Here is a 22202-nt window from a genome sequence, read left to right as displayed (position 1 = left end):
GCATGCAAATCGCGGGCCGTGCTCGGGCCAATGGGAAGGCGGAGGGAGGGGAGGTGGCCCCCCGGTTGGACGTCGCGGAGGACGGCAGGGCCAATGAGGCGGCGAGGCAGGCGGGGCGCGCCCCGGGGGCGGGGACATGCAAATTTAGTTTGAAAAGAGGGCGGGAAATCCGAGTTTCGCGGGAGGCCCTTGGCGCGTAACCCGTCTCCTTTCCCTTCATTCATTGTCAGCAGCCGCTGCTTCCTGGAGCCATTTCCAGCCCGGCCCCACACAGCGGGAGCGGCCCCGCTCCATCCGCCGCATCTGCCCCGCCCCGCCGCCTCCGTCCCCCCCCGGCGCCCCGCATCCTGCAGCCGGGCCCCCCCCGGCACCCGCAGCCCCCAGTATTTGCGCGGGGCCTCGGCATCGAGGAGGAAAGGAGCTGGGAAGGCCAGGGGGGAGGAGGGACGGGGGGAGGAGGAGACGCGGCTGCGGGGACAGACCCGGAGGGAAGGATGAGAAGGGGACTCCAGCCTTCGGCCCCGGCAGCAGCGCCGCCGCCTGCGCCGTCCACGGACTCCAGAGCAGCCCCCGCCGGCTTTCCGGCCCGCTTTGCCGCCGGCACCTTCATCCAGATCCGCAGCACCGGCGCGGTGGCGGGGGCGCCCTGTGTTGTCTCCTCCTCCGCCGCCGCTTCCCAGGCTCCCGGTGCCTTTGCCCCGGCGGCGGATGGGGGCCAGCCCGCTGGCAGCTCGCTGTACTGCACCCCCCACGGACCCGCCGGCAGGACGGCGCTGCTGCAGCCCGCTCTCGGCGGAGGCGGAGGCCGCCCCCCGGTAATTTTGTGTTTTCCCCCCGTCCCCGCGGGGAGGGTGAAGGGGACGGGGGGGGATCCCGCTGCCGGCCGGGCCCGGAGGGCGGGCGGGGTGCGGGGGGGAGGGCAGGAAAGGCGGAGGCAGCGCTTTGTTGCAATAAACTTTCCTGCCTCCTTCCCAACCCCCGCTGCCGGGTCTTATTGAAAAGGAGAGGGGAAAAAAAAAAAAAAAAGAGAAAAAAAAAAAAGGGTGGGGAAAAAAATAATAATCCCCCGCCACGTCCCGCGCTCGGTGCTAAGAGCGAGCAGCCGACGGCGGGGAAGGGCCCCGGCTCCCCCGGGGCGGGGGCCGGGCCGGGCCGTGCCCCGCCGGTGTCTCCGCTTCACCCCCGGAGCCGCCGGTGACGTCTGGCACACGTGCGCGGAGGCCGCGGCTGTGACTGGGAGCCGGGGCGGGCGGGGAGGGGGACGCCGCTTCCTCCTCCTCCTCCTCCTTCCTCCTCCTCCCTCTGGCCTGGGACAGCCCGACCGCCGGCCGGCCGCCCCCGGCCCCCGCCGCTTTCCGAAATGCCCCTGCAGCAGGTCAGTGACTCGTGGGGGCGGCGGCGAGCACCAACCCTCCTCTCCCCCGCTTTAGAATTTACGCCCCCTCCTTAAAATTTACGCCCCCCCCCTCAAAAAAAAAAAAAAAAATCCGCCTCCCCCACTCGTGGGGTTTTCTTTGTCCTCGCCGATTTCGGGTGCGCGCTTGGCCCTCGTGGGCTCCGCCGAGTTGGAGAGTGGGGAGGGCGCGGGGCATCCCCGCCGCGCGGGTGTCGGGGACGTCGGGAGGGGCTCACCTGCCCCCCCGCACCCCCCCCGGGCTCCACGACCCCCGCCCGGCGGCGTGGGATTGCTAAACTCCTTCCCACCTCTCCCCCTGTCGCCCCGGTGCGCCCCTGCCAGGGCAAAAAGGGGTTTAACACCCCTTCCCCCCGCCCCCTTTTCCTCTTCCCTGCATCCAGTCGGTGATGGTCCAGGTATGGGATGGTGCTGTAATTCTGAAATACTTCTGGAAGAGCTTTGGGAGCAGCTGGGAGGCCAGTGAGGATGTCACAAGCTGCCTCTTGTGTGGGTTTTTGCAGGTGTTGGTTGCTGAGCTAGTGGTGGAAGTCTCAAGGCTCATCAAATCCCATCTAAAGCTTTGTTTTAAGATTATTATTATTATTATTTTTTAATTTTAAAATAAGCATCTTTGCTGTACAAGAGAATTGATTTTTTTTTTTTGTTGGTGCTCTTGGTCTTCACCATATCCTAATGGCACTCAGTGTCAACCAGGCCACTTCAGGCCACTTTGTAAATATTTGGTTGTCCTATGTGAAGGTTGATTCCTAGAAGGTGGTGGTAAGTGAATTCAAAGAGGAGCATATGTTACATGATGATTCTGGGGGAAAAATTATACAGGCTTTTTTGGCTTTGTGGGAGGGATGTTGATGTCATAGGAACTCCTAAAATTTCTCATTAATAGATCCTATAAGACCTTCATGTATGATTTTAGTGCTTTTATTTATTTTTTTTTTTATGCTGTTCATCTCTAATGGGAGGAACTCCTGGCCTTAAAAACCTGGGAAGGCTTATTTCCTCCTTAAAGGTTTGGAAGCAGGGAAAGTGATTTTGGTCTCTGCCTGCAAAAAAGTCCTCATGCAAGTTGCAAGTCTGTTGTATACCCTCAGCCCCCATATTAACTTTAGGGAGAGATGTGGGATGGGGGAGGAAGAGAGTGGTCAGGCCAGCAGTATCTACAGCCCCTGGCTGGCACCCTCTCAGGGTGATAAGCTATGCATGGCACACCAGGAAAGGGGCTGTGCATCCTGTTCTGCCCTGACAGCCATGCTCATGTGAGTTCCCCTCTTGGAGCTATGGTGGTTTGCCGCAGACCCATCTTTTGGGAAGTCAGGCTGAAGCACCCTAGTGCTCTGCCTTGTCTTTGCACTGCACACTGCTTGGCAGGGACACTGTCCAGCCCTTTCAAAGGTCTGCAGCTTCCAGGTAGTTTTCCTCAAAAGTCGTGGAGGATTTTCTGGGACTGGAAGGTGAGGGTGTTCTGCCCTTGGTTCCTAGCGGAGCATTTTTGAGAAACTAATGTTAGGGACTGGTGAAAGGAGTGAGAAAATGCTGGGTAGTTGAGGCAGTGAGCTCAGGCAAGTAGCACCAACATAAATTTAGCTCTTGATTAGTTGAATTGCAAGTAGTGGATGGAGTCTGAGACCCTCAGCTGAAAACAAGGCCCTGCTATGCAAAAGACTGTAGAGATAAGTCTAAAATTTGGCCAGCACACCTGCACTGGTTAGGATTATGAAAATACTCTTGCCTTGCAGATGTAACTGCACTGGCAACCCACCCATCACTTCCAAATATAAACTATGGTATGGCTGGAAAAGAGTCAGTACAGCAATATAGTTTAGGCTGTTCAGGGAGGTGCTCAACTACATGAGCAAATAAAAAGGTTCTTTGGCCCAAGTAAGCTGCTTCCCCTTGGGAATTTGTTAGTTACTTTATCTGTGGTTGTGTGTGTGTAACTCCGCTGGAAAACCATTGAAAAGTGGCCTAGTCCATAACAACAGGCCTCTCCAGCCCCACACTGATGAGAACTTGCACACTCTTCTATGTCCCAAGCAAGCGTCTCCATACTGTCCAGAGCCAGTTCCTTGTCCTGTTGCCACCTGTAGTGGCAGCTCCTGTGGCTGAGGGTTGCTAACTGGGCCCTTGTACCTTGGAGAGCCCTGGCTTTGGGAGGCTATGACCCAGCCTGCCTGCCCTTTCAACTTGAGGAGCTTTTGCATGATTCCTGGGGAGTTAATAGAAAGTGTTAGTGGGTGGATCTGAACCCCTGCTATGGCTTAGCACAAGCAGTAGTGAAGACTTAACCCTTGCAAAACAACCATCAGCTTGCACCCCTGGGGAGAGCCTGAGCCTCTGGAGACAGGGTCAGTGCTGTGGCAATGGGTCAGTGGTCCTGCATCCTCCCATGCTCTCTTGCACCCTCTGGGGGATGGTGCCTTTTCTGTTTGGGAATCTCAGGATTCCCAGGATGGAAAATTAACCCTGACCTAAATAAATAAAGGTTTTCTGCTAGGCAAGCAGGTTGAACCAGCTAATGGCAGATCTGGGAAGTGCCAGGGACCATCAAGGGAAAGTGGTGGCCAGGGATATGGCACAGGAGTTGTGACACCATGCTGTTTTAGTGTCAGTGAGTTTGTGAATCAACTTGGATCCTCATGAGAGTGCAGGAGAAATTAATGTCTGATGAAGTACCCCAAAAGCATTCTTGCTGGTGTTGCCTTCTCACTTGGTGTGAGAAAGTCACAACCATTTGCAAATCCCTGTACTCAGAAATGGGGCTGCTATAAAAGCAAGCTGCTCAAAATGTTTCTAATTCAAATAGTAGAGAATTTCTTACTGTCTTTGGGTTATAAAGATAAGCCTTTAAGAAGAGGGCCATTTTCTTAGCCATGAGAAAATGCTTAAATGGAGACACCACCCACATGTTAAGTCCTTTTTAAAAGGGGCTAAATCCTCTTAACAACAATATCTTTAGAGAACTCCTGTGGCCTTTAGATGACATGAGCTGTGGAGAGGCTGGTTCGGCATACTTCAGAAGGGGGCAGGAGGATTTACATTTCCAAACTGAATACTTAGTACCTCTCTCATTTTTCTGGTGGTTTAGAAAGTACCTCTTCCTTCCTTCCTTAGTCTCAGAGACACAGCTGGAAAGGGAGAAAAATGGGGTAACCCACAGTCTTTCTCTTAGGTGTTATGTAAAGGAGCAAGCCAAATAGGACATAAATAATGAGCAAGGATTTAAGGTATGGGAGAAGAACGTGTAAGTTGCATAAAGGAAGCAGGCAGTTAGCTTAGGAGCTTTTCTTTATTTTGCAGGAATGAAAAAGTTTGTATGTAAAGACACAGGTGTTTTCATATTCAGACCGGTTTTCTTTGCCTGATAGTTTGTGTTACTAGAAATGAATGTTAGTATGAGTCTGGGACCTCTGCTTTTTGAATAGCATTTAAGGGATTTTTTTTTTTTGGTTTAAATCCCTCTCCTCCAGCAACACACTGTTTCTGAGGCCGAGGAGGTACCACATGGTCCTTTGGATACAGCTGTCTGAGGCAAGTTCAAAGCAGTATAAGTCCTGATTGCCCTAACCACGCCGACAAACATCTTGTGAAAAGTGGGCATCCTAATAAAACCCTTACAGGAACAGGCTGTAGCTTGCTGATGGTGTAGCTTCGCTATCCTCGTGCAGAGTCCAGCTGTGCTGGTGTGGTTCCATCTGCAGCAGAACTCCTGAGTATGGTAGCCCCACGATGATAAGGGCTTTTGGCAGGGTTCCATGAACAGCTGAGCTGCTCGAAGGCTTTGCTGTTGCTGGAAGGAGTAGGCTTGCTTGTCCCTCACTGTCTCCTCTGTATCATCTCCTTCGCTCTGCCCATGGCCAGACAGCACTCTTCCCCTGCTACTGTGCCTGGGGAGCATCCAGCTGTGCTGACAGGTTTTTTTGCTGCTTTGACATGGTAGAAGAGCTGGGTCTGGGCATTAGGTCTGACATGCATCTTGAGCCCAAGATCAGGTTAGTGAGATGAAGGAACGAGACAGGAACTTGCCCATGCAGTGGTGCAGAGGTGTTAAATTGTCCCAGCAAGCCTCCATTTTATGATGTTGGTCTTACTTGATCTTTCTGTGACTGTATTTTCCTTGCACCACCAGTTGGCTTACCAGAAGCTGGATAGGGGTCACTTTATGGCCAGTTTATTCTTCTGTAGAGGATGCTCCACCTGGTTGAGCAATTACAGGCGTTTTGTTTCCTCTCATTTTATGCCATGTATGTTGGTGCTGTTCTGTTAATTTTTACTGTGTGCTCATCTGTGAGTGTGTGCAAGCATTTAAAAGGAGAAACATCTTTGAACTTAGGAACAGCTGCATTTTGCAAAATGAAGGGTTCCCTCACTACTACGACTGTGGCAAGCATTTGAGCAAAGAGCATGGGATGGGGACTTGCACAGGAAAGCCCTTCTTGCTTCAAGAGAGCACTTTCTTGATCAGGGGTTACAATGAGTTTTGTAGCTACCAGTGGCCAGTCATTTTTGTGATCGCTGTTTGAATCTAGCTGTAGTTCTGACCTTAGCAACAAGTTCTAGCCATGATTTAGCTATCTTGTATGAAAGGAAAAAACTATTTTTTTTGTTTCTTGCCTTGCTTTTTGGTTATGTTTTTCAGTTTGAACTTGCTGTCTGTTGTGTTCTTGGGTGATCCCAGATACTGTGGTAGGGAAAAATGATTTTCTGATGTGTGTTTCTCTGCACAGTTCATGATAAATTATCTTCTGTCCTCAGATGTCTTCTCCAAGCTGAAGAGTGTCAGACAATTCATTTCTCCTGAAATGAAAGCTATTAATGTAAAGATAAAGGTGTCCTTTTATAAAGGAACCACATGGGTATGAAAACAAGTGTGTCTGTGAGATTTTACTTGTGAAACTTCTGTGGACTGTCGGCTTTGAAAGATGTTTTGAACACATGGTACTCACTTTGCAGGTCTTGCAGGAGCCGGAGACCCTTTCAGACCCAGCTTGTTTCATGAGGTCTTAACCTGGCCCTGGGCAGGGGAATGGGTGGTGTGGGACAGAGGGGAGGAGTAGGCATGACTGCTGTAGGAATAGCTCGTTATGAAATGTAGGTTGCAAAAAGGAAAGTGAAGTAGCACCATTCCTCTTTGGAGCCTGGTCCTGTGCAGGCCAGTAGGCCTGGTGTGGTTGTGGGAGGGAAATTGAGCCCGTCCCCTCTGTTCAGAGCACCAAGAATGAGATTGGTGCATGTGAAATGAAGACAGGAGCTTTTCTTGGTAGCTTCAAGTATGGCATAATTCAGGCTTCACTTCTGAAGGTGTCTGCTGGGCTGATAGCCATGGCTCTGGTGGCAGGGCTGGTCGTGGGTGCTGGTGTGCAGGAGTGGGAAAGTGGCTCAGGCTTTAGTCCTGGCTTGTGGTGAAGCTGCCTGCTAAGAATGAGTTGGAGACTCTGACTTTAGTTCCAGTAGGTTTCTTGTGCCAGTGGTGGTAATGGAGATCCAGCCCTGCCCAGTGCAGGGCTTCAGCAGATGGAAAGCTCTTAGAGGAACTAAATCTCCAGGTTTTATAGTCTCTGCAAATAATCTCATTTACAGCTGGCAGTGCTGAGTGTGTATATATGGAGGTAACTCTCATCCTTAAAAATGACTAAGTTGGACTTCAGGCTTTTGTTTTGGTTGGCGGAGTTAATCACTTCCTGCATTATTTGTCAAGACTAGGATTGTGTTTGTAGTTCTGGGGAGAAGAAACTCCCATCACGTTCCCTGGGGGCAGTGGTGTGCAGTGGGAGGGAGGCTGCCCGCCCCTCCAGGATGGGGCTGCTGCGGTGCTGGAGGTGCTGCTGGTGAGGTATTTGGATTCTGTTTCAATTTCAGTTCTGTTTGAAGACAGGCTTGGCAAAATTGCCCAATTTATCACATCTTTAAAAAGGAACTATTTAACTTCTGTTTTCCTCAAGTAAGTTGGTCCAAAACCACACTTGGAAGTGCTATGCCTGGCATGGGTGTCTCTTGAAGTACTATGCTGTCTGCTTGGATGCTGCTGCTATTTGCTGGATCTAGTGGCATTCATGGAGTTCTTAATGCCTAAGCCCTGTAAAGGGAGAAGGCAGGAGCTTGACTAGGTGTTGATTAAGCCAGAGCTTAATGAAAATGGCCTCTGTTGTGTGGTAAGAGAGTACTGCTTCATGGGTTTTAGCCTCCCTTTTATACATACATGAATGCATAGCAAATGTGCTGGTAGTTGTTTGCAAACTGAGCTTGCCTAAGGTTAATGGCGTTGTGTCATGAGTCTCCTGTCCCACTTATGCATGTGGACAATTGTTGACCTGACCTGTGACGGTGTGAAAACTAACATGCTAACTCGGTCACTGCTGCACGTGCACGCCCTGCAGCTCTCAGTGTTTTGTGCCCGAGGTCTTTGGCCTAGGACTTTGCTAGGATGGAGAAGTGGAGCATTAAAGATCACCTTTTCAGAATCAGCTGGCATCTCTTCTGTGAGCGTGCTAAATTATGTGGGCAAATATGGCTTTCCTTTATTCCTGCCTCTAAAGGTAAAAGCAGTATCCTGTTTCATTGCTTTCTTTGAGTAGGGGACTTAGTTTGATCAGCTGCAGCTACTTTCAAGATTTCATCCAACTTGTATGTGGCTGCTTTTAGGCCCAGAAATGCCCACTTCCTAAGGCTGGTGGCATATTCAGGTGCCTTACTTCCAGGGTCTAGAACCTGATTTTTAAGAAGATACGGGGTATTTCCTGTGATGCACACTTGCAGTATTGCAGATATTGAGTCCTTGGTATCTTGAGCTTTATATGGACAAGTCATTGTTAAAAGTGGAGGCTGCTTATTATTTTGGTTTTCGTTTCTTTATTTTTACAATGAAATTTTACAGTCCTGTCACATAGACCTTGCAAGCCACTAGTTGTTTTGCAAAGATCTATGAAAACTTGTAGAAAACATGTAAAGAACTATTTTTGGTAAAAATAAGTTGTATTGGGAATCTGGACAGCCAGAAATGTTCGCTTAGCCTTGGCTGCTTCAGCTCCAGCATTCCAGCCCCGAGTTGCGGTATGTGTGTTGGTTATGTATGCATAGATTCTAAAAGTAATTTTCATTAATGAACTTCTTGAAAGACATTCTTGTCTTAACCATGCTATTCTGGTTTTGGTTTTTTTACTTGTTGTACAGCTGTTGGTTCAAAGTTGTTGCATATTGCATAACTTGGTGCTAGAAAAGGGGGGTGGGGGAAGAAACTCATTGGCAAACTTCCTTCCTTGTTAATTAAGGTGACGTTAAAAGTCTCTGGTTTAGGACTCAATGGTGCACACCATACAGTGCAAGAGTCTAATTCTTATATATCATGTCAGGCTCATTGGTCCACTCTACTAGTTCCCTCTGAATATAACTTTTTAATGTCTTAATTTTGGTTCTGCCCGTTAGTTATAAAACTAAAATTGTATACTAAAATTGGAGTGCAGTAAAAGATATATTTTTTTTTGTAAGCCACTGAATATGCACTGTAGGATTTCATATTTTTTACACATTTTAAAGTACAGATGTAATTTTAGAGTGAAACACTTCTCCACAGGGTGAGTGTACTATGCTGTCTAAAATCTTAGCTTTCAAATTTGCCTTTCAAATGTTTTTCAGAAACAAACTGACAAGTAGACTTGTTTTCATCCCTCCTTCCTAGACTCCCATTTAAGAGGTGTCATCTGGCAAATTTCAGGTCTGAAAGTAAAAACCTTATCTCTTGGCCCAGCAATTGTATTGGTGCAGTCCGTTGAGGTTGACAATAGGCTTCTGATGTTTTGAATGCTACCTGAGTGTAAGCAGATACGTACGTAAAATGTACAAAATGATGCGCAGAAAAGGTTTCATCTTGTACCACAGGTGGAATGGTGGTTCATGTGTCCCAGGTTGTCTACCATGGCTTAGGCTGGGTATTAGGAAAATGATCTCCACCCAGGGGGTGGTTGGGCACTGGAACAGGCTCCTTAGGGAAGTGGTCACAGCACCAAGCCTGGCAGAGTTCAAGAAGCCTTTGGACAATGCTCTCAGGCTCATGGTGTGATTGTCCTGTGCAGAGCCAGGAGCTGTACTCAATGATCCTATTGGTCTGTTCCAACTCAGGTTATTCTATGATTATTAATGGAAAATGGTTTTAAACTAAAAGAACGTGGATTTAGACTAGATATAAGACTTTTTTTACAGCAGGGCTAGTGAAACACTGGAACAGGTTGCTCAGACAGGTGATAGGTACCCATTCCTGGAAACATTCAGGGCTGGGTTGGATGGGGCTCTGAGCAACCTGATCTGGTTAGATGTCACTGCTCATTGCAGGGGGGTTGGACTAGATGACCTTTAAAGATCTCTTTCAACCCAAGCTGTTCCATGATTCTACAGGAAAATACATGCTCTAAGGAGAAGATCTGAAGGGTTTGCCGCGTTTTCTGAGTGTTTCTGTAATGGAAACTGGGCTTTCCTTCACCTTCTGCTTGGGTTTTTTTAACATCTGCTGGTTTTAAAGTCATTTTTCCAATGAGGGACACTAGAAATGGAATTATATGGAATTATAATGTCTTGAGTGATGCTAGTAACCTAATAGTGCCTTCAGTACTTGTTTTCTTGTGCTGCTAATTCTGGAATTAAATGGCAATTACCATGTATATATGCTGGTGCTATTTTGCCTTGCCAGCGTTGTGTTTTTAGGCAGCGTTGGTCACACACATTGACAGTCAGTTTTTTGTCCCCATACAGTAAGCTAGTTCACACTTTGTCTAATGTCTTCGCATAGCGGGAATTGATGTTGGTTACAGCTCTCACAGAAGGCTTTTGTGTGGTGATATCTGAAAGCTGTCTTGTTGGAGCTTTTATCAAGGCTATTGCAATGAGGCCATTATCCCCGCTCGTGGAAAACATAGATATTCGCAGAAATTTTTTATAGCAATGCTTAGTAAGCGTCGTGATGGTACAGAGCAACAATACTGGAGTGGTACAGAAATAATACCCGAGGTGGCAGCCGTGCTGTGGCGGGGAGTTATCTGTCCTTGCAGACTTGGGGACAGGGTGGGAAGGGAACCCTGCACGGGGCAGACAGAGGGTGGTGATCAGGGCTATCGCAGGCACGAATAATCCTGGCCGTCAGCTCAGCGGAATAAAGTTTTACTTTTCATGGTAAGAGTTTTTTTTTGAGTGGCTCTAAGTAACCCAGATCTGAATTGCTGTCTAATGCTTCTGCACCTCATATGTTTTTAGGGTGGGTTGATTTTTTTTTTCTTCAGCTGTGTGTTATCTGTGGCCAAAAAGTGTCTCTTGGGAGTTATGTAAAACTGCAAGTTGGGTGAGAGGAAGCTGAAACTTCACAACCCGGCTGTAGTACCCTTAAGCACAAAATTCTTTGAGCCAGTAAAAAAGGCAACTCACTACTTGAGGTGGGTGCAGGGAGGGCTTTAAAAATTATAATAGCATTTCCACTGGCTTCTTTGTCTCAACAGTGGGTATTTCACTGGGTTTATTCTTTTTTTTCTCTCAGGAATTAGGGGTTAGAAAAAGCTCTTCTTCTTTTTTTTTTTTTTTTTTTTTCTTAAGTACAGTGTCCTGAAAGCATAAGCAAATTGCTCATTTTCTTTCTCTGGTTCTTAATCATAAGAGCTGCCTTGATGATTTTTCCCACCTCAAATTAGCAGTTTATTTATAACATGCTAATGTTCTGCATGCCCGTTGGTATTACTGTTCTGTCGTGCTGAGCTGAGAATTGTTCTCTCAAAAACTGACACTGCAAAGATGACATAAAAGAACATGAGAAATTGCCTGTGACAGAGAAACATTCAGGTGGCTTTTTTGATTCACACTTTCTATAAAATAATTTACATTTCCTTCCTGATTTCTATTGCTAGTCACATTTGTGTTGCTTGGTTTTATTTTTGCTTACCAAAAAAAAGAAAAATGCAGACCGTTGGCTTTTGGAATCCTTGTTACCCCTTCATTCCTACTGGCAAACTTCTCTGTGATCCTCTTCCACACCGTGTCACCAGCTGCCTTCTTGGATTGCAGGCAGGGGAGTGAGGACCTTCAGGGGGTGTTTCTCCCTTCCTGCAGGGTGCATGTGGAAAGGCTCTTCCAGATCTAGGGGTTTGCAGCATCCTTCCCAGTGATCCTCTGCTTCTGCTGCTCTGCAGAAAGACAGGGGGAGCATTCTAAGCCCAGACTGTGCAACATGGGGTGTCTTGTGCATGGAGAAGCAAAGGGCGAAGTAAAAACGCATCCCATGAGTTTCTGTACTTGGAGCCATGTGCTTTGTAGGTGTTTACATGAGAGATGGCAAAGAAAAATGCAGGATCATTTGGCAGCCTCCAGCGTTGTTATGACCTGTTCATCTGTAAAGATGCTCTTCATGTTGCTGCTAGTCTTGGCTCACTGAAGTCTGTCCCTATTCTTGTCTTGGTAGCTTTGTGTTTTCTGAATATGTGGGAAGTGAACGCAACAGTAGTGAACAGGTTGTGTGCTGTTGGCTAGATATTAAACTTAGGTACAGCCTTCTGTGGGCAGAATTAAGTTAGTAGTTACAAAGGACTTTTTTTTTTTTTGTGTTATTTGCATTTTAGGGGGACAGAAACCCCTTTTGCTGTGAAAGGGAACGTGTAGGGAATTCCAGAGACTGGCATATTTAATTTAGAGGAGAAAAAAAAGAGAGAGGAGAAAAGGAGGCAAATCCCCCTTATTCAGAGCCATATGTTCAAGATACTATCCTTAGTGTGATTTATTTGCTTCAGAATTAGGAAAGAGGGTTGCTAGGAAAAGTAAGATGCATTCACTTCTTTTACCTAAAAGAATTTTATAAGGGTGATTACAATCTCCCTCCTTTCTCCCTCTTTCCTAGTCCTGGAGAATAATCAATTTAACAATAAGTCAGAGCAAGCAAAAATGTGATTGTTCTCTTCTGCAATGCAGAGAGTAAGATGGACTCCTTTCTCTAGGGAGAGAAAATCAGGTCTTTCTGTTTTGAAGAGAATCAAGAGTTACCATGTTTTCAGTAAAAAAGGATCAGAATTTCAGTCTTTTTCTTTGCCCTTAAGATTTGTACTGTTTTGGGTTTTTTTGACTACCCTTTCACTCTTTGATGGCCTCAGTGCCAGTTTCAAAACACTTCCCTACTTCCTCCAAGGTGGGGGAGCAGCACCAGTTGTACTAGATGGGAATTATATCTGTTCTAAGTACGTAATTTGAAGTGGAGAAATGTGGCTTTCCCAGCTGTTTGAAAAGCTCAGTTGCCTCAGCATGTGAAGAGCAGTCCCCAAACTCTGCTCAACCAACAGTGGAGAAGGGGGAAATTGCCTTCAGAACTTGCAGGGAGAAAACTTGAGGCATCTGTGAGGTGCTATAGTGTATCTACCTAAAAATATCAGATACTTGAGCTTGCCCTATTGACTTGTTGGATGGCAAAGCCTTGTTGAAGTGGAAAAAGCCAACCGATCTGGAGCTTTGTGTAATAGTGCAATGACATGAGAGGGGTGCCATAAAGATCCCAGCGAATGTACTTGCCCACGAGAGCTACCCCGGCTTTCCCACTGATCATGCAAGTGTGGCCTAGAAGATTAGGAATAGCCTGCCTGCCTATAATGGTCCTGGAAGGTTTGCTTTCCTCTTGAAAGTCTGATGTCAGATACTTTGTCTGATTCAGCCCAGTCTCTTTGGTTAATGTTGCTCAAATCATATGAAAATGTATTGTTCCTTTTGCTGCAGAGTAATGCTGAATGCCTTCTACAAGTACTTCACCTCTCCCTGAGAGATGATGCTTTTTGTCCTCTTTGTTGCTGTGTCTCGTCTTTGAGTGCCTCTCCATGACTGTGTGGGCATGAGCCCCAGCATGGAGCAGGTGCAGTGATCTTCCCAGCCAGAACCTTGAATTAAAATGTACCTTCCCATTAAGACAATACTTTTAACTGGCTACATGCATCTCCTCTAGTGTGATGAAATTGCATCAGTATTCTCACTAAGCATTTTTGTCCAGAATATCAATATCAAAGTGGTTTTTTTAAGTTTACTATTAAGATCTTTAATCTTAGAAGGCAGACCAGCAAGGTGGTTCAGGTAAAGGACCTTTTAGAGTCACAATATGGAATTTTTTCACCCTAATAAGGGAAGGTGGCGGTTTGAGCACGTGCCAGTTTGCCTTTCCAGAGCTGTGATACAGCTGAACCACAGTGGAAATCTGGAACCATAACAGCACTGCTTATAGGAAGTTTGACTCCCTGCATTTAACCACAAATGTGGTCAATGTTAGGAGAAGCAATAGCAGAGGGGAAGAAAGGTGGTAGTATTTGATTAGCTTTTTTCTCTTTGTTTTCTGCTATGAGTAAAGAGTGATAATATTACTAACTGATGGTTCCAGTTTCTTCCTTGTTACACTTTGAGGATACTCTTTTAGGGTAGCTATGACAGCATCTTAAATTCAGTAGTCACATGCTGTTAAGCTGTTGTGCTGCTTGGTAGACTGTTGGGTATTTCTGAAGACAGTAACATGAAGAAGAGGATTAAATACCTTGTCAAGATCCTTCAGGTGGTCACTAGCTTCATGCAGGGATTGAAATGCAAAGCAATTCAGTCATGATGGGTTTCTGCAGGAGGTTATTGAAGGACAGAGATCTTCCCATTGCTCCTCACCATCGTGCCCTAGACTAACATGCTGTATTCATTCAGTTCAGCAGCACGAGAATGGCTGTCTGTCTTGAACACTAAAATATCCTGCTGTTTTCTATCTGCACGTTCCTGGAAATGAAATGTAATCCTCTCATAAGTCAGAGTAGCCTTAATTACCTGATGGGTTAGGAAGCAAAAGATGATTTGGGAACTGGGTCTGTGCTGCTGGAAGTGCTTCCCATAACAGAGGGGATTTCCTGGAACCATCCTGGGAAACACTTTGGGGATGTGGTTTCACAGTCAACTTGCAGTGATCCAAGTTGGTGCTGCCACAAAGAGGGTCATGCTGCCCTTCCTCCCTGCTTTGGCGCCTGCTCTCGTACCTCTCCGTGCTTGTCAGACTGAGGACTGCTCCAGCTGAAAGCTAACACTTGGCTGAGTGATTAGTTTTCAGCACAGTGAGCTCCCTGGCCCAGCCAGCCGCATGGTGAGGGTGGAGGTGGCCGGCAGAGGCTGTCCCCAGCCATGTCCTCTCCCCACACACGGGACGCTTGCTTGGAGTGGCAGCAGACCAAGAGCCTTGCTGTGTGTGTGACCTCAGCATCTCCTAGAAGCCAGTGGAGTTGTGTGGAACTAAACCCTAACAGATGGCTCTGCAAAGAAATAGGCAGCTTTTGTGCCGCTACTCACTGCTTAGGTTACCGAGGGCGTGCAGCTGCCACAGCCTGGCCAGCAGTGCCCAAGGGCTGGAGGGAACTCGCACGCTCTCCCCATCTCCAGCTTTGAAGGGCTTGGGGGCAGTTTAGCAGTTTAGCACATGGAGGAGTAAATATGGCTGAAAACATCCTCAGTTCATGGAGGAAAGCTATATTTCCTTAAACTGGAAATCTGCTCATTGCTGTTTGCACCATGCCTCGTACGCTTGTCTTCCAGCCCCTGACCGAGGTTCCCAGGCTACTTGTAATTTAATTACACTCTGATGGCTGAGACTGAAGTAGGTGAAGATATAAATGTAATTTGTGCCTAGAAGTTATATATGTAGTGAGCTTGCAATACTGGAGGCCTTCTCAGCAATCGCTGCTCTCAGGGAATACCTCCAGAGGAAAGACTGGCTGTGCTGCTCTGGCAGGTACAGTCTGACAGGTACAGTTCTGAGCAGGGCTTTAATGTGACTGATGGTTAATAGGTGAAAGTAAAGGAGTTGTGGTCTTACGTGAAAGATCACAGAATGCTTGGCGGTAGAAGTTGGAATGGCTTTTACAGCCCACTGCTGCGGCAGCCACGGCCGAGGGTCTTGCGTTGTGTAGCTTATGAAGGTACACAAGGGAAGGCTCATAGGGCTTCTGGTCAGATGAGTGGTAATGAATGCCAGTCACATGCAAAGTTAGCTGAGGAAGATTGAGTTTCATGACTGCACTCATAGCAAAGTCTCTTTTGTGCCCCTCAAATGTCCAGGTGGAGCCAGCCTGCATGGCAGCAAGAGCACCTAGGGCCCTGCTTATTCCATGCCACAGCAGAATTCTGCCTTTGTGACCAGAATATACTGCTGAATTTCAACTTTGGCTTAAAAGAAGGGATATCATTATTATTGGAAGGAAATCTCCATTACAAACTCAAGTAGTGTGGAACTAACTTTGGAGACAGCCTGTAACTCACAGGGCTGCGAAATAAGAGTTTCACTTGAATCTGTTGTCTGATTTCAAGCAACTATTTTGTTATTGATTACTTGTGAGATAAACACATCAAACCTATCTCGCAATTCTTACACATGCTGCCCACTGTCAGTAGCCTCAGCTCTCCCCTCAGCAGCTGCCAAAATTTCCATCTTTCTGCCAATACTTTCTTTAGCACCATTGTGCATTGAAATGCTTACAGGATAGCAATATGCGAAAGCTGTGTAGCATTCCTGTTTATCTTGGAAGTCAATGTTTTACACAAGGAGCACTGTAACTCTGCCATATTTACTTTCTTGTATTTAATTCAATAAAATGTATTTACCTGAAGTGGACACAAAATTTCCAGTTTGCGGTGGAAAGTGTAGGACGAGGCTGCAGAACTCGTTCCAAGTCAGGACAGAGTGCATGAGGGCTCCTTGCCAGTGCAAAGTATGGGAGGAAAGTCGGGAGTAAGACTCTTGCTGCTATCATCAGCAGGCACCTATTGAAAGGGTAGGAGGCATGGATGTCAAGGCAAGAACAGGTTTTTGTATTTTCTTGAATTTTAGACTTCCAAGACAAACCGATGGCTGGCAAAGCAGGTTTCTTCCAAGACTATCTTTGCTTTAGCTTGGATAAGAACTTGCAGTCTCAGATAGTGAGATGTAGTCAAGTTTTCTGGGGTAATCTTAGCTTTACAGTTTGATTATAGTTTGGAATTAGGGTTGGGAAAACAGTTAGTGTAGAAAATGAGGGTTTTATGGGAATCTATCATGCTTGAGGATTTTTAGCAATTTAGCAAGCCTACAGACTGCTGGGGGCTTCCCACGTCTGCCTCAAGTTACCTTTTCTCCTGCTTCTAAGAGAATAAGGCTGTCCTCCTTCCTATCCATATACTGTTGAGAGAGGGCATCGTCCACAGGCTATTCTTGTTCTATTCCTTTCCATAATTATATGTAGCTTTTATAAATCTGTCTGGATGGAAAGCTCTCGTGTACTTTGGAAAGACTTATTTGATCTAAATTTAAGGATGTCTCATGTCCAGTTGTGAAACTCGCTATTTTAGTTCGCCCTACCTACAGCTTTTACTAAAACAAGAGGAAAAGGATGAAAAGGAGAGACTGAAAAGTATGTGTGAGAGGAGGGAAAGATGACTCATAAGTAGGACTGCATTTGAAAATGAAAAGGATCAAGGTGTATTGATCATAAGAGAGAAAGTTATGGCTTCTGTGAAGAAGGCACAATTAAACCATATGGTCATTTATCTTCTGAACAGATTAAGGTATGTTTGGGGAGAAATCCATGGGACCAAATTGAATATATAGATTTCTTCTCTTCAAAGTTATTTAAAGAAAGGAATTTTTAGTGCAGCCTTTAATGGGTGATATTTTAGTGCTAGATTCCACTGGAAGACTTCCCCAGGCTTCTGGAAAATCCCATTTAGCTGTCCATTGCCTATGGGATAGTTCTAATAGCTGCATGGTTATACAGCAGGACAGGTAGCAGAAAGGGAAAGAGGGGGAAGGCAGCAGTGCAAGAAGCCAAATGGACTTTCTCTGAACTTCAGGCTACAATGAATAGAAATTAAAGCTCATGAATAGACACACAAATTTCTGCTTTCAATCCAGGTGTTGTCTCTTTTACCCCTCTGCTAATATTCTGCTCTTCCAGCCTTGTGCCAGCACCCATAAAACTTCTGGAATACTTGGGATGGCCAACAGTCTTGAAATAAACCTTCTATAGGGTTTAAGTAGTGTGCAGTTATGTGGATGGAGTTCTTCTTTATGCAGCACTGCAAAGAGTTCCTGTGGTATTTCCAAAAGTGTTTACCAGCAGTATCCCGCAGCCAGCTCTTCCCACCTTCACCCTTCTTCTCCTGCTGAAAGCTAGAAGTTAACAAAGGTACAGCTGTCTGATGTGTGAATGAGGCTGATAGAAAATAAATTTAATTTTGTAAAGCTTTTTGATTAACAAAATAACTGCCAGTAGGAAGTTGGTTTAAAAATTGGCTAAGTGGCAGGAAAAGAGTCCTTTTGATTGATTCCAGTGAGTATTTGCACTAATCTCAATACCATGGGTTTCATCATCATCACAGAAGTAAACAAAGAAACTGTTACTGATAGTAATTGCCAGCAGAATAGTAAATGATAATGGAGCTCTCACAACTTGCTCTGTAGGCACATTCAGACATACTGTGTCTTTAATATGGCGAAAGGCAAAGTTGTATGCCAGAGAGCAGGGAATGCAAGCCATGCCTTATGAAAGGGGGCCTGTATCCTGGAAAGCAGCACTTCTGAGAAGTCTGTAGTGGACAAGCAACTGCACACCAGCTTCCAGCACAGTCCTGAGAGGCGATGGCACTGAGGCTTGCATCTTGGCATGTACAAAAAAGGGAAGGAGAGTGGGGATACTTTTGCCTCAGTCAACAGTTTTGGTGCAACTGATACCTAAAATAACATACGTGATTCAGTGCTAGTATTTTTAAGGGAAAAATCTTGAAAATAGAAGATGCTTTTAAACAGGGCAGCATAAATTATTTGAGGTCTGAAGAAAATGCCCTTCAGTGCAACTTAAACAATATTTTGCTTATGAAATTAATATTAAGGAATGACTGGATTGATACATGAGACACAGAATTAGGGGTAGTAGTTGATATAGCTGATGGTTGCACTGCTGTCCAGAGGGACATTGACAGGCTTGAGAAGGGGACTGACAGGAATCTCATGAAGTTCAGCAAAAGGAAGTGCAAAGTCCTGCCTCTGGGGAGGAATAATTTTGGGTACTAGAACAGGCTGGGACAAACCTGCTGTAAAGCAGCTTTGCAGAGTGAGATGATCCTTTCCCTCTACTTGGCACTGGTGAGACATATCTGACATGCTGGGTCCAGTTCTGGCCTCCCCATTATGAGAGGACATGGACATGTTGGAGCAGGTCAAGTGAAGGGCTATGAAGGTGGTTAAGGCCTCAGAGCATCTCATATAGAAGAAGAGTCTGAGAGAGCTGGGACTATTGAGCCTGGAGGTGTTTAAACACATGATGGGAAGGAGTGAAGAAGATGGAGCCAGGCTATTCTCAGTGGTGGCCAGTGACAGGATGAAAGGCAATGGGCACTAACTGAAATGAAGAAATTCCATTTAAACAGAAGATTACACAGCAAAGGTGATCATATGCTGGAAGAGGTCCCTTAGGTTGTGGAGTTGCATTCACTGGCCATATTAAAAACCCAACTGAATACAGCCCTGAGCTGTATTCTAGTTCTAGTTCCCTTCTCTTTGAGCAGCAGCAGGTGATCTCCAGAGACACTTTCCCACCTCAGCCACTCCCCAAGATGATTCTGGTGTTAAAGGACTTCTGAAGTTGTTGAACTTGAGCACATAAAGAATTTAATATTGAAAGCTTAAACAATGCAAACTCTAAGTGGAAATTAATTTTTTGTTAAGTGAGGGGAAAATAATGAGTTTATTACACCTTCAAGTTTTGACCCAATGACTGTTTTGCTCTAATTTCACTGTAGAGTTATGCTCTGTTTTTGACTCTGAACAGTCTTGAGGTTAGCAAGTCCTTCTACTTGCTTTTTGGTAGGAGCAACTGTGTTTATGGTCCTTCCTGACAGGTGCTTGTTCATTACATTTTTATAACCAAGATTCTAAAATTGCACTCCTATCCTTGGCTACAATAGCACAGCAGCTAGGGAGGGTCTGTGATATGTAGCAGGTCATATTAGAAAGTCAGATTCTTTTCTTTCATGAAAGAGTGGATTAGAGAGAAAAATGCAAATTCACTTCATTTTAAAATTTGAGACTTCAAGGTGCTACTAATTTTTCTGGAGAAGTCATCTCAGGGTATTTAGTTAAGGGAATACATAGTAAAGAAGACAAAGTAGAAGGGACAGATTGTGTCTGGTGTGGGTCAGTTTTCGCATAGGTTCAAGTCCTTGCTTGACTGTATGACCCCACATTTTCTGCTTCACCAAAGCCAGAAGAGATAATTTTTTTAAAAATATCCTATAAAATCTAAGAAAGAACAGTAACTTTAATGTCTTCTCCTCTAGAAATTTATTACCTGTGACTCCTTGGAAAACCATCTGTTTTGGTTGTTGTCTTGTAAATTTTGCTGTCATATCAGTTGTTTTAGATTGTCCTGTGCATCACAGAATTTTCCTAAATGTGAGAAAGAAAATTAATTTAGTCTACCAACACTCATTCACTTCACTTAAGACCTGTTGCTGTCTTGTCTTTTTTTTATTCTCTCTCTGTCAATGAGAAAAAGTAAAACTTCCTATTTGAAATCAATTTGTCATCATTTTGCCAGCACTCTTGGGTTGTTCTGCTCCATGGTGTGGCTGATGGATTGATAAAATACTGCCAAGGTAAAATGTGCATCACAGTGAAAGCTCAGTGGATTAGTTGTTCTTTGTGACATTACACAGCATTTAAAACATCAGGAACTTGGCTATATCTGTGCCATTTCAGCAATGTAAGCTGTTGCCAAACTGACCTGTGCAGTAAAAGTAAAAGCAGTAGCTGCCTACCTTGATTTTAGGAGGAAGGAAGTAATAATTTCCTAGATTTTAGCAACCCAGGCGAGGTGAAAACCAAGTTCAGTTTGTAGCCAAAGAAATGTGCTGTGAAGAGAAGCCTTCTTATGGCAGTACCAGCTCCAGACCTAGGATGGGGGAAGCTGTCAGCCACAACCAGGGTCTTTAGGTCCCTGCTATCTGTGATTCTCTCCCTTGCTCTCTTCTCACAATCATTTATCTATTTCTGTGACTTTCTGCTAATCTGGAGCCTTCTTTCCAACTGCTTCTAGGAATAGCTGCTTTTGAATATGTAAACCATGTTTTCCTGTTTCTTGGGCACTTGTTATTTATTTTTGTTACTCTGAGATTTGGTATGTGGAGGAGGTTATTGTGTTAATAACTTCATCAAGGTTATTTAAGGATTTTTTTTTTTTATGCAATGCTGGTAATTTAATTTTCGAAACTAAATTAACTTGAGAATGATAAATCAATCTTTTGTGCAAAGTCAGCATTATAGTTACTTGTAGGTGCAGACATGATTTATCAGGGTTAATCTGTTTGAAAAATATTGAGATTTCCTTAAAGTGAGCTAATAATCTCACAATTTACATGATGTACAGAACTATCCTGTATTACAGTAAATTCTTAGGACCCCATGTTACTTCTCATTGACTGATTCTGTAAATGCAAGTCATTGCCTCACCTTGGTCTTCTGAATGTTTTTTGTCAACTTTCACAATGACCTTTGGAAACTAGATAATATTTTTATCACCCTAAATGGATTCAAAGTCCATTTATTACTTTTGGGAAATCTTGCTGTATGCTTTTATACTTGGGTGGAACTGGGTTAAGATAGTACTTCAAAATAAAACGTTTTGCTGCTTCAGATCTGACTTCTCATTACTAATTACATCAATTGAAAAAGTAGGTAGATATAAGAGCCATCATACCTCAGGCAGTGAATTAAAAATATGGAGTCAAGATTGGTGTTGACTTTTTTTAAGAAAGGATTCACCTACTTTGGGGATGTGAATACCCAACTCATGTGCACCTGAGTATTTAAAACTTGCTACCATCTAGTTTGTAGCTCTCTGCTGTAGTTTCTGTAGTATTTACATGTCTTTTGTCATTAATTTTTGGAAGAATGTACAAGTTTGTTGGTTCCCTATGAATCAGCTCTTAGTCAAGTGATGCAGTCCCTTGGCACTGCTCTGGTATAACTTGGTATGGGTATTTTGTATGGAGTACAGGAAGGTTTGGGGTGCCAGGGTGGGAAATCTTGAATCGCAGACCTGTGCAGACACGAAAACTTGCACTCCAGAAACTTCATTTGTGAAGTTCCACAGACATCGTCCTTTCTTGTAGGTATCCTGTATCCAAGGAAAACAAAGCTCAAGATGCTGTGGCTTACACTGGCAATTTAGTGAGCAAACTTTGTGATGCAAGCCCAATCTTGCACTATTACAGAGCACCTACGTTGAAATAGCACTGGTGTGGCTTTGTAAGTGCTCCTCCTTCTCCTCACTTTTCACTTTGTATGTATCCAGTCTTATTAATTACATCTTCCTAGAGAGGTTTATCACTATATTCTGTATGTTTTGTAAGTGAGGAATAACACTTTTCCTGATTCCTATGTCAATATATATGCCCAGAATGCTGCTACTAATTTTTAACCTGTTTATCTAATACTCCATGGCATTTACTGGAATTTCCTACAAGGAAGTTCATCCTGTTATATTCTCCAGCTCTCAGTGTCCTTCCTCCCCCAATCTTAGGACTTGTTTGTTTAATAAAAACAATCTGGCAGACAACTGACAGTGTTTGAAAGTTGTTCTTTTCTAAGTAGCTGTGCTAATTTCCACACATAAAGTGGAAGCCACTCAGTGGAACAAGTCCAATCACAATCTTATTTTGAAGTTAATGACTTTTAAAATAAAAAATAGTCCTTAAATACAGAAGAGAAAAATATCTCTAGGATGTATTTTGAGACTGA

General features: G+C 44.9%; 1 protein-coding gene across 3 annotated transcripts in view; it reads left to right on the top strand.

Annotated features, from left to right (window-relative positions):
• Window positions 1–238: 238 nt before the first annotated feature.
• E2F3 (E2F transcription factor 3) overlaps window positions 239–22202 on the top strand; it is a 41966-nt gene continuing 20002 nt past the window's right edge. The window contains exon 1 of one of the 3 annotated variants that reach the window (XM_039549888.1): window positions 239–815. In XM_039549888.1, coding sequence (XP_039405822.1) covers window positions 495–815 — 321 coding nt within the window. In that variant the 5' untranslated portion in view covers window positions 239–494. Of the gene's footprint in view, window positions 816–1319; window positions 1376–22202 lie in introns of those variants that run through there. The other 2 variants (XM_039549887.1, XM_039549889.1) reach the window with 2 other exon arrangements.

This window comes from Corvus cornix, chromosome 2 (genome assembly GCF_000738735.6).
Source record: "Corvus cornix cornix isolate S_Up_H32 chromosome 2, ASM73873v5, whole genome shotgun sequence".
Classification (NCBI taxonomy): Eukaryota; Metazoa; Chordata; class Aves; order Passeriformes; family Corvidae; genus Corvus; species Corvus cornix.
The sequence above is the reverse complement of the archived record's forward strand: the minus strand, read 5'-3'. Positions and strand labels throughout refer to the sequence as shown.